The sequence below is a fragment of the Hemicordylus capensis genome, chromosome 5 (assembly GCF_027244095.1).
Source record: "Hemicordylus capensis ecotype Gifberg chromosome 5, rHemCap1.1.pri, whole genome shotgun sequence".
Lineage (NCBI taxonomy): Eukaryota > Metazoa > Chordata > Lepidosauria > Squamata > Cordylidae > Hemicordylus > Hemicordylus capensis.
Genome location: NC_069661.1, coordinates 217,731,147 through 217,743,714, shown reverse-complemented (window position 1 = coordinate 217,743,714; position 12,568 = coordinate 217,731,147). Strand labels below are relative to the sequence as shown.

The 12,568-nt window shown below is 44.8% G+C and overlaps 1 protein-coding gene across 1 annotated transcript in view; it reads right to left on the bottom strand.

Annotated features, from left to right (window-relative positions):
- The window catches only part of BAIAP2L2 (BAR/IMD domain containing adaptor protein 2 like 2), a 49,840-nt gene that overhangs the window by 14,659 nt on the left and 22,613 nt on the right, over window positions 1-12,568 (bottom strand). The window contains exons 9-10 of the mRNA XM_053251422.1: window positions 9,235-9,373; window positions 4,179-4,419 (exon numbers count right to left, since the gene is read on the bottom strand). Coding sequence (XP_053107397.1) covers window positions 4,179-4,419; window positions 9,235-9,373 — 380 coding nt within the window. The remainder of the gene's footprint in view (window positions 1-4,178; window positions 4,420-9,234; window positions 9,374-12,568) is intronic.

Below are 12,568 nucleotides of genomic sequence, written 5' to 3'. Positions count from 1 at the left end.
GTGTGGATTTGCCTGCCACATGATGAGGCCATCTGTTTAGCCCCTACAAATTAGGCAAAGAGGCACCCAAAGTGATGGTTTTCTTACATTCAGCAGAGGGAGAGCCACTGGCCAATTCAACCCCAGCACAGCATCCCTGCAGTGGCTGTCACTTATGTTTCCTTTCTTCTTAGACTGTGAGCCCTTTGGGGACAGGGAACCATCTTGTTGTTGTTGTTTTTACTGCTGTTGTTATTCTACTATGTAAACCGCTTTGAGGACCCGTTTGTTGAAAAGCAGTATATTTAAGTAGCAGTAGTAGTTTGTGGTGCTTCCAGCAGACTCCTGAGTCAGAATTCATTGGATTTATAAGATCCAACTGTTGGAGACGGAGTTCCAGTGCATGGACCTTCTGCACCAACTATCCTAATTACCACTAGGGTAACTGGAAGTAGAGACAGTGAGTAAGGGTCTCCTCTATCTATCCCTACTCTATGACCCCTGATCTGACTCTTCAGCACTTCCTGTGCTGAGTCACAATCCTTCCTTTCCTCTTAGAGAGTAGATGGAAACATCTCTCTCTTTCCTTACCTATTCATTGTGTAGTTCTTTAGATTAGGCTTAGGTCTTTCCTGTCCAAGTATAGAGTAGTTTGGGATTGGGAGCAGAAGTAGTTAGTAAGGGTCCCCGCTTTACCTCTACTCTATGACCCCTGTCTTGACTCCTCAGAACCTTGACCCCAACTCCTCCTCATGCTTAGAGCCTGCCTTGATTCTGACTCCTTCTGTAGCAAGTCGGTCCTCCTTCCTTTCCTCTTGGAATACAGATGGGAGCATCTCTCCCCCCCCCCCTATTCATTATGTAGCTCATAGTTAGGATAGGTCTTTCCTATCTCAAATGTACTTAACCAATAAACCTTATTTAGTTTAAACCACACTACAGTCTCCATGCGGTATTCTTAAATAGCTGTAACAACAAAGCTCTGCACTACTGCATAACTGGAGTGGGCAGCTTCCTCTTGGCGCTTTGCTAAAGAGTTACAAACTCCAACACCAAGACGGTTCAGATGATAGCTTTTATTGAACCAACTGGATTAGTGGGCTAGGGCAAGGAAGCAAGCTTTTGAGTTACACAAAATTTGTAACCAAGCATGAGTTAAAGTGGGAAAGTAATTTGTAGTGGATATAAATAAAGGTGGTAGCCTAAAAAACAACAAAGGTTCACACCCACAGAGGTGAACCTAGACTGGAAGTGGGATGAATATGATCAGGGATGCTTGTATCCATATTGGCCCACTTAAATTTTTCATATCAGCTATTTGGATTCTGTTGGTTCAGTTCCTGGAACATTCCCTCTAAATTTCCAAATGAACTTGGTCCATTTTGGAGAGGTGGGCAGATCATTCAGTCTAGTGTGAGATGGTGGCAAACAAGTTATACTCAGCAACATGTACAGAACAAACGCTCTCTCTTAGTTGCCTTTTGGAGCCCCGTAAAATATGCATTTTTAAAATAATGAACCTTACAGTTCACCCAGGATAGTCAAATGCCTTACTTGAGAGTCAGAAGGATTTGGAATACTTTAAGCATTAGGATTCAGTGAAGCTAGTTTAACTAAGTGGTTTGACAATCAGAGAGTGAAAATCGCATGCTGAGAAAAGAAAACTCTGTAATTATGTTATGTTCTTATAAATATGCCCTGGCCCAGCAAAAGGGAAGAACTACAAATAAATTGACCCTTCTTTGAAAGGGTAATGTGCTGTGACTACCATGTATCCTCTAGATAACGAATTAGAGCCCCTGCTAACTGGACAAAAAGACATTTTCCAAATGGTTTCTCTCTTATAATAACCAAGGGGGAGAACAAATGTCCCTGTTCCACCCAGATAGTGTCGCTCCCTTCCAGTGGCTATTTCTCGTGTCTACATTATGTTTCTCTTTAGTGTGATCCCCACATTGTGAGAGGGAATCATCTTTCATTCTTTTGATATATAAACCACTTCGTACACTTTTTTCTTGTTAAAAAGCAATGGCCAACTTGATTTTCAGACCTCCAGAGACAGAAAAAAGGCTGCGGAGGGCTGAGGGTCCACAAAAAGCCTTCCATCCCTGTGCTGAAGGCTTCTTTGCACAGCAGAGCAGGCATGGGGGGCAGTGGGGAGTGATCTCCCCTCTCTCTCCCTTCCCTCCAGAATCTCTGTTCACTTGTATAAAACTGTTCTTGAGGGCTGCACAGCCCTCAAGAACAGATGTATACAAGTGGATAGGGCTTTTGAAGGGAGAGGAAAGAAGTGAAAACCGCTACCACTCTGCACCTGGTCCCACTGCACAAAGAAACATTTAGCACAGAGACACTGAAGATTCCTTGCAGACCCACAGCCCTCCACAACTCTCCTTCTGTCTCTGGAGGTCCACGGATCACATTGGCCAATATAATGTTCTTAATAGTTGTTGGAGATGGAGTTCCAGTGCATCGACTTTTTGTACCAACTATCCTAATGACCACTAGGGGCACTGGGCTAGAGATAGTGAGTGAGGGTCTCCCTAGCTGTTCTACCTGTCTCTACTCTATGATCCCTGATCTGACTCTTCTGCACTTCCTGTGCTGAGCAACAATCCTTCCTTTTCTCCTAGAGAGAAGATGGAAACATCTCTCTCCCTCCTTACCTATTCCTTATGTAGTCCTTTAGATTAGATTTAGGTCTTTCTTCTCCAAGTGTATTTAAACAATAAATACTTAGTATTTAGTTCTACAAGGAACTCCACGGTTTTCCTCTAAACAGCTGCAACAACTAAACCATCCTGTGCTACCTAATCTGTAACTGGAGTATGTGCTCATTCCTTAGTGCTCTGCTGTTTTACCTACTGGGGGTAAAAATTAACAACCCCCAACAATAGTAACCTGAAAACAGTAGTACACCAGCTGGATAGTGGTAACCTCCAGGCTGGACTACTGCAATGAGCTCTATGTAGGGGCTGCCTATGAATGAAGTTCAGAAACTTCAATTAGTTCAAAACGAGGCAGCTAGATTGGTCTCTGGGGCATCCCGGAGATATCACATTATGCCTGTTCTTAAACAGTTGCACTGGCAGCTGATATGTTTGCAGGCAAAGTACAAAGTCTTGGATATTATCTTTAAAGCCCTTAATAACTTAGGTCCGGGTTACCTGTGAGAACGCCTTTCTCTACAAGATTCCCACCGCTCACTGAGATCATCAGGAGTCTTCCTGTGCCACCAGTTCATCTGGTGGTGACCTGGGATAGGGCCTTCACAGTTGTAGTCCCTAGGTTGTGGAACGCGCTCCCCGCAGATATGAGGGGATTATCTTCCTTGGAAGCCTTCAGGAGAACCTTAAAGACCCATCTTTTTAATTATATTTAGTTTTAACTAGCCGACCCCACACAGAGCATCTGTGTGCTCTTTGGGGCTGGCTACTTCTTCCTTCCCACCTTCTGCCCCAGTCTCCGGCCAGCCTGTGCAGGGCCCAGGCTGTTAGGCTGAGTGCTGCTGCTGCTGTGGCTGGGCTGAGTGACGCCGCCGTGGCTGGGCCCGCCACCACCTCGCCTCCACGGCCCACCTCCACCTCGCCTCCATGGCCGGGCCCGCTGCCTCACCACCTCGCCTCCGCAGCCACCAATTCTCCTGGGTGCGCCTCAGCCAATCAGGCATCTCCGCCACTCAGCCAGTTAGCTGGGCACCAGGACGCACATTCCAAGGCTCACCCAGGAGAATTAAATATATAGATGTTAGTTTTAATCTTTTAAATGGTTTTTGATATTAATTGGTATGTATTTTTTATTTTAGTGTAAACCGCCCTGTGCCACTTTAGGAAGGGCAGTATAAAAATTGAATAAAATAAAAATAAAGTCCCCAGTGGAAGAAACATTGATTTGGTCAGCATTAGTTCAGAAGGATGATTTCAAGGAACCAAAGAACCCATTTAAATAAACCTCATTGACTGATCTGAAGCCTGTAATCATGGACGTACGCAGGGCTTTTTCCAGGGTGGGTATCAAAGCCAGCAATCCTATAGCCCCCTCCCTGGGAGTATGCAACATTGATTTCAATGAGACCTGGTTCAATCCAGGGGGCCAACTGTCCCCTCTCCCCTCCCCACACCCACCAGACACCTATGCATCTAATCAAGAACCTTCTCAACTTATCACAGTTCCACAGATACATACTGGAGCAGACTTACGTGGATGTACCTTCCAGCTTGCCATACAGCCAGCCATTCTGCGCTTCTGGTATCAGCACGGTGACTATGTCTCCCAGGCTGAATTGCAAAAGAGTCCGGTTGGAACCAGCCGAGTGAGGAGCTATTGCTTGGACTTTCAGCACGTTGTTGTTGCTTCCCTCTTTACTGCCTGCTTCTGCTCCCCCTGCCACCTGGTCTCCAAAGGAACTAGATCGAGAACGTTGGCCAGTGGAGAGTGAGCCTGTAAGACATTAAGAGAGACAGAATCTCTTAGCAAAGTCATTGCACTGGTGAAGAATCCAGGCTTTGTTAACTAGTGGGAATGCCACAAAGATTTGTCCATACATATCCCTATTAGCTACTTCTAAATGTTGGAGATGGAGTTTTAGTGCATCGACCTTTTGCACCAACTATCCTAATGACAACTAGGGGCATTGGGAGCAGAGGTAGCTAGTGAGGGTCTCTTTACCTGTCCCTGCCTGCCTCTGCTCTATGACCCCTGCTTTGATTCCTCAAGTACTTCCTGTAGTGAGTCAGTCCTCTTCCTTTCCTCAAGAGAGAAGATGGAAAGATCTCTCTCCCTCTCCCTCCATTATGTAGCTGATACATAGGATAGGTCTTTCCTATCACAAATGTATTTCACCAATAAACTAGTTGAGTAACCTAGACTCTATAGTGATCTCCATGTGTGTTCTTGAAGAAGCTGCAACAACTAAACTCTGCACTCTGTAACTGGAGTGGTAGCTTCCTTTGTGCTTTGCAAAATAATTACAACCCTCAACAGGGTTATGGGCCCAGCAGCCCAAAAATCTGCAGCACAGTTTTTCCTTTAAAGTGCAGCTGAGTTAATTAGAAAGACTGTGGATACAGAGATGAACAATGTTGCCTTCTCCAAGCTGACTAGAAGGAATTACAATCAATTGGTTACGAAAATGGAAGCTGGTCTTAGGGAGGAGAGCTGGTCTTGTGGTAGCAAGCATGACTTCTCCCCTTAGCTAAGCACAGTGCATCCTAGTTGCATATGAATGGGATACTTGATGTGTGAGCACTGTAAGATATTCCCCTCAGGGGATGGAGCCACTCTGGGAAGAGCATCCAGGTTCCAAGTTCCCTTCCTGGCATCTCCAAGATAGGACTGAGAGAGATCCCTGCCGGCAACCTCAGAGAAGCCGCTGCCAGTCTGTGTAGACAATACAGAGCAAGATGAACCTATGGTCTGGCTCAGTATATGGTAGCTTCCTATAAAAGCCCTCCTGATGGCAAAAGGACTTAATGGAGCTCTCACAGAACCATGACCAACCGATGGGGCAGCTGCCCAAAAGGAGTGGGATTCACAGAACGACAGCATATGGCTTGATCATCCTAAATGTAAGTGATGACTTACTAATGCATTTCAAAGAGACTAAAATTGCCCCAGAGGTGTTGAAAAAGCTCAAAAAGCTGTATGGCAGAGTCTCCCCCAACGCTGCTGTCCTTTTAAATTCAAAGGATTTGCAAAACGCAGCTGGAAGGAGGAGGGGAACTTCCAACCCATATAAGTGGAATGGAGGAGACTCACAGATTACTTAAACAACATGGATATACTTTGGATGATCAAGTGTTAATTGGCTTGATTCTGAGATCTTTGCCACAGAGTTATTACCATGTGAAGATGGCATTGTAAGTTTCACATGATAAACTTGAATTGGAAACTGTAAATGCATGCTTGCAAGATTTCAGCCTTAAATAGGGAAGAACAGATTTTGCAAAGCATGGGAACAATACCACAGCATTTTTCAGCAAACAGACATTGCTTTAACTGTAAAAAAGCAGGGCATTTGCATGCTAATTGTCTGGAGCCCAAAGGCAGGAAAAGTAGAGATAACTCCAGAGGAGGGAAACCTGGTTACCATGACTACAATTATGACAAAGTCTGTGAATGCAGGAAGGAGGGTAAGCTTTTCTAACAGAGAAGCAGACAGCAGTCTGCCTTTGAGGAACAGGACACAGACAGAGGCAGTCAAAGAGCCAAGACTTTCAATATAACAACCAGGGATAAAAGGAATGGTTTTATCATCGATTCTGGAGCTACCCAAAACATTCTGAATTCCCCTGAACTGTTTATTGGTTTAGAAAATTACAAAGTTCCTATTCTTATTGGTAATGGCAACATAATTTATTCGACAAGGAGAGGATCAGCTGAGCTGCGTTGTTTTAATTGTGTTTTAACAGTTTTAATGTTTTTAATTTTAATTGTTGAAATATGTTAATCTTTTTATTGTCTTGTAAACCGCCCAGAGAACTTGCGTTTGGGGCGGTATAAAAATGTGTTAGTTAAATAAATAAATTGCAGGCAGTCTGGTCGACAGATTGAGAGGATTTTGATCGAGGATGCTCTCTTAGTCCCCAATATGGAGAGCAACTTGATCTCTGTGGGACATGGAGTTAATAAAGGTTGCAAAGTGACTTTTGAGGACAATGTTTGCTACATCACCAAAAATGATGATTTAATTATGACAGCCTATATGCGTGAAGATGGGCTTTTCCAATTGGACTGTGTGACTGAGCAGCCCAATGTAAACACACAAATTGTTCTACCATGTGGCATAAAAGACTAGCGCATAGGCAAATAAATGTGATAAATGAGCTTGAGGGAAATGCACAAATTAAGGACTTTAAAGTGGAATCATGCAAAGAAGCTGCCACTAGATGTCAATGTTGCTTACTTAATAAAAGGGTGAGACCCAGCTTTTCTGGACAGACACAGAGGGAGTCACAATATCCTCTGGAACTTATACATTCTGATGTCTGTGGTCCATTTGAAAATAGTATGGGTGGCAATCGATACATATTCACATTTATCGTTGATTTTTCAAGATTTACTTATGCATATGCTCTCAGAGAGAAAAGTCAAGTGTTTGAAAAAATTAAAGAATATGTTGCACTGGTCAATAACAAATTCTGAAGGAAGCCTCAGAGACTAAGATCAGACAGTGGAGGCGAATACATGTCAAATGGCATGAAAAGATTCCTATAGGAGCATGGGATTTCACATGAACCTGCTCCCACATACACACCATAACTGAATGGTGTGGCAGAGAGGAAAAATCTGTCTCTGCTAGAAATGACCATATGCATGTTACATGATGCTGGCTTGGCAAATAAATTCTGAGGAGAAGCAGTGTTGACTGCAAATTACTTGCAAAACAGATTGCCAACCAAAGCAATAGACAAGACACCATTTGAACTATGGCATGGGAGAAAACTAGGGATGTGCACAAACCTTTTTGGAGGCCCTTTTACGGGCCTCCAAACAGGTTTGAACAATGGCCAATTTGAAGGTTTGACGGCGGGTGTGTGTGTGTCTGCCTTTTAAGGGTGGGGCAGGGTGCACTCCCCCCCCACACACATTTCTCCACCGGTGCTCAGTTTCCTAAAAGTCCATTGGGGCACCAGTGTACCTCCCTGCTGCCCCATTGCCCCCTTTACTGGAAGTAACCAGAAGTACTCAATGCACCTGCATGCACTGGCGCGTGCCCACTCACATTGCATGCATGTGCCCAATGTGCACAGGCACATCGAGTAAAGAGGGCAACAGAGTGGCAGGGAGGTATGCTGCTGCCCCGATGGACTTTTAGGAAACCAAACAGCAAAGGGGGAAATGTGGCGGGGGGGAGTGCACCCTCCCCTGCCCTTAAAGTTACCCCTCCTGCCATCAAACTGGCCCACGCCAGTTCCATGCACATCCCTAGCATAAACCCTCTCTAAACCATATCTGAGTATTTGGATGAAAGGCTTATGCATATATCCCAAGGGCCAAGAGAACCAAACTCAATTGCAGATGTAAACTGGGAGTGTTGGTTGGATATGTGCCTGGCCAAAAGAGATACAGAATCCTTGATCCTGCGAGTAGAGAGGTCAGAATTCACAATGTGGTGTATTTTGATGTGAGACAAGGGCCAACTAGAGGTGATGTACCAGAACTTGTGCCAGAGATCCAGGTGAAAGAGGAGCCGTGAGTGGACCCTCATGAAGCTAGAGCCAGACAGTGAGCTCAAAGAATCTATGCTGGATTCAGAAGAGGCTACACAGCCTGAGCCGGAACTGAGATGCTCACAGAGGCCCAACAAAGGGGTTCAACCCAAAAAGATTCTCACTCATAACCAAAGGAGGAGAGAGACAAGAACTCATCACATGGCAAGATATGGGAAAAATGCCCGCAGCTGAAGCGTGCAAGGAAGCAGTGTGGATACACCAGCTACTATCAGACTTTGGGATTGAGGAATCAAAGCCCACGGCAATGTTTGAGGATAACCAAAGTTGTATCCAGACCTCCCAGATGGAGAAGATGAAGTCTCAAACTAAGCACATTCCCATGAAGTATTACTATGTTCAAGACATGCAAGAAAAAGGAGTAGTCCAGTTGGAGTACTGTCCAACAGAAGAGATGGTGGCAGATGGATTGATTAAGTCACTGCTCAGAGAAAGATTCAAGTTGCTAGGAGAGAAAATAGGAGTCATGAGCCAGTACGACAGGTGTTGGATATGGAGTTCCAGTGCATCGACCTTTTGCACCAACTATCCTAACGACCATCACTGGGAGGAAAGGTAGCTAGTGAGGGTCTCCTTACCTGTCCCTGCTTGCCTGTTCTCTATGACCCCTGCTTTAACTCTTCAGGTACTTCCTGTAGTGAGTCAGTCCTCTTCCTTTCCTCCTAGAGAGAAGATGGAAACATCTCTCTCTCCCGCTACCTATTCATTACGCAGCTGATAGAAAGGATAGGTCTTTCCTATCTCAAATGTATTTCACCAATAAAGTAATTTAGATTTTATAGTGATCTCCATGCGTGTTCTTGAGGAAGCTGCAACAACTAAACTCTGCACTCTGTAAATGGAGTAGCAGCTTCCTTAGTGCTTTGCTAAATAATCACAAACCCCAACACCCAACAGACCCAAGACCTGCCCTTCCTTTTCTCTCTTTGGCTAGGATCAATTGTCCCAAAGCATCTTGGGAAACTCATCATCTAACATTGCATAGGACACACCTACTATGTTCCCCTCCCCTGAGTTATCTTACCAACAGAGGGGGTTCTTGGCAGGTTTCTCCTTCTTGGCTCTGGCTGAGGGGAAGGCATAATTTCTCCTGGTTCCTGGGGGAAGGGGCTGGGGCTTCGTCCCGTCATCACTGAACTGAACTCACTCAGAGGTCTCTGGGGCTGGAATGAGGAAATGAAGGAAAGAGTGCACACTATGGAGAAAAAAAACCAGAGCATCTGAAGCAATATATATGCCTCCTGAAGACATTTTGTCATCAATCCTGTCATAGTCTAGGCTAGAAGAGTTTCCTTAGAGCCCCAGAATAAGGGTCAGCTTTGATGAGAGAGCACTTGCATGATTGGGGTCTGCATATTTGGTTTTTTAATTGTAAATAGCAGCTGCATGGAAGCCAATAGGGAACTGGATCTGCTGGCAGGGGAGGAGGCAGCTTTAAACTCTCTGCCTCCACAGTGGTCCCAAACCAGATTGGTCTCCCTGTGGCTGTTTATCCCAGGAGGAGCATCACTGGCATTTTTTATCCAGACAAAAAGCAGCTGCAGGGGGCTGATCCAGATCAGGACCATTACAGAGGCAAATGGTTAAAGTCTCCCTTTCTCCTCCTGCAGTCCCAATCCAGATAGGGGCCTTACATAGCTGCTATTTCCATTAGCATGCGCGCGCTCACACACACACACACACACACACACACACACACACACACATCCCTGGCCTTCAGGAACTTTTTATGCAAGTGGAAAGGGCTTTTGGAGGAAGAGGGGAGAATTGAAAATCACTTCCCCCTCCCCCGGGGCTGCACAGTGATCTGTCACCATAGAGATGCTAGAGGCTCCCTGCAGACCCACAGCCCTTTCTTCAGCAGATGTGCTGCTGCGCATCATGTTGGTCACTTTCCACACACTCTCAAGCTAAATAAAGCCTGGAAAAGTAACCCATGACCCGTGCAAAAGCCTCCATTCCATGCAACAATGCATTGGACTGTTCCAATGTGTTTCAAGCATGACAATCTCTTCCTCAGGAGAAATAATTTATAAGTGGTTTATAACTGATAAGTGACAGTGCCCTTTGAGCTGTCAGCAAACATTCTGCACCACAGCCTACCAAAGAAAACTATAAAACTATTTCCCTGTGGTGAAAAGCATTTCACACTCAGAATATGCTGGGACAATCTAGGTTTATCTAGATGGCAATTTATTCCAACACAAACACAGATTCTGAAAGGAGATTTTATAGAGCATCTGCACAACATTTAAATACATCACATGATTTTGTGCCTTTCACAGATTGTCAGCAGACAGCACTGAAGACACATGACATTTTTAAATGACATGTAGATGCCCTGTAGAATCTCCTGTCAGAATTTATGTTAGAATAAGCTACTGCCGAGATAAAGCCTTTGATGCACTGCTGAACTTACTACGGCTTTCCACTACATTGCTTGACTTGCGAATTGTTGCAGCTCTCTTTCCATTTGTTCCCACACACCTTCAAGACTATCTTTACAACAGCACATTCTAGGAACTTGCTCTTTCATTTTAAAAATTAGATTCTCAGCTAGGGTTGCCAACTAGAGACTTTTATAAAGGACATGCAACTATTTTGGGGACCAAATGACACTTTTTTTTCCCATTAGGAGGAAGAGAAATTATTTTGGAGATAAAACAACTTTTTTTTTGGCATGTGTTGTGGTATCCGAAGTTCTGGGGAGCGGCTGGAGCATTTTTCCACTCACAACACTTTGCTCTCATGAGCAGCTTCTCTTCCTCCGTCTCCTTCTCCTTCCTACTGACCATCCATCCAATGGGGAAACCAGAGGGGAGGTTCTGTTTCAGTGGCAGGCTGCAGAGCCACGTGATGCAGGAGCACGGATAGATGGGCCAGACAGGTGCAGCCGGCTTCCTTCATGCGGTGGCAGTGGTGGCAGCAGTGAGAAGTTAGCCGTTAGCTAACGAACTTTACTCATTTAGCAGCTACCCCTGCTAACCGAATAAAAAGGCTAACCTTTTAAAGTGGTGACTCTCTTCTATGCATCATGGGGAGAGCAACCGGCCCTATCCAACCCCAGCACAGCATTCCTTCAGTGGCTGATGCTGGTGTTACCTTGCATTTCTTTTTAGACTGCGAGCCCTTTGGGGACAGGGGGACACCTTATTATTTATTTTTCTTTGAAAACCATTGTGAAAACCTTCTGTTGAAAAGCAGTATATAAATATTTGTAGGCATAAAGAACAGCAAGCGCAGGGGCGTAGCAAGGTTGGAGTGGGCCCAGAGACAAGATTTTAAAATGCCCCCCCCCAAAGTCCAGGGCCTCCGCACACCCCAGGCCCCCAAGGATTTAAGTCTGATATTCCAAAATAAGTATGCTGCCTGCAAATACATTTCACTGAATACACACACACACACACGTCACAATATATAGCAATAGCAATAGCACTTACATTTATATACCGCTTTATAGCCGAAGCTCTCTAAGCGGTTTACAATGATTTACAATGTATATAGTGATATACATTGAGTACTATACATTTGTATTACTTTTAATGCCTAGAACACACTAGAAAGATGAATTATTAAAATGGGCCCCTCGCTGCAGATTAGTAAAGGAGACTTTCAACCATGCAGGGTGAACCTATGTTTGTTTTCTCAGAATTCTGAACAAATTCAGTCAAGTTTGATTGCAGGAGGTTTTTCACAGGAGGCTTTAAAAGCCCTTTAAGACACATCTCCTCTGGAATGGAGGTGCTGCATTCACATGTTGGCCAGATTTACCCTGAAGTCCCTGCAAGTTATTGGGGAGCAGTTCACACACAAGAAAAATAAAATAAAAGCACCACACATGCTTCATAGTTCTCACTCAGACCTTCTGGGTTGCAAAACAACTTGAACATAAGTGCATTTATAAATGAATGAATGAATAAATAAAATTAATAAAATACTGTTCCAGAAGTTTTTGCAATTTTCTGCCATGAAACAAGCCACTTATAGGACTTTTTAGATAGTTTTTTTTAAGTCAGCAAATTTTCCAAGCTGTTTCAAAATAAATATTCAGAGACTTCTCGGTCCCTCCCCCCCCCCATCCAAGCCCAATGGCAAGCAGATCCCTATATATGGGGGGCGGGCGGGAAAGGTAACCACAAAAAGGAGTTCACACTCTACCTGGCAAATGCTGGTCTGGGTTAAGCAGGGCAGCAAGGAGTCTTCTGCTTCAGAGAACACTCTGGCTGCCTCCTCCTTCCTGGCTTGCTTGGGCCCTCACTCGAGTTCAGGCTTCACTGCGGCCTACAGGGAGGCCTCCGTGGAAGCCCCGCCCACCCGCTGATCAGCTGAGAGGCGGGAGAAAAGGAGCTCTTTGCTTG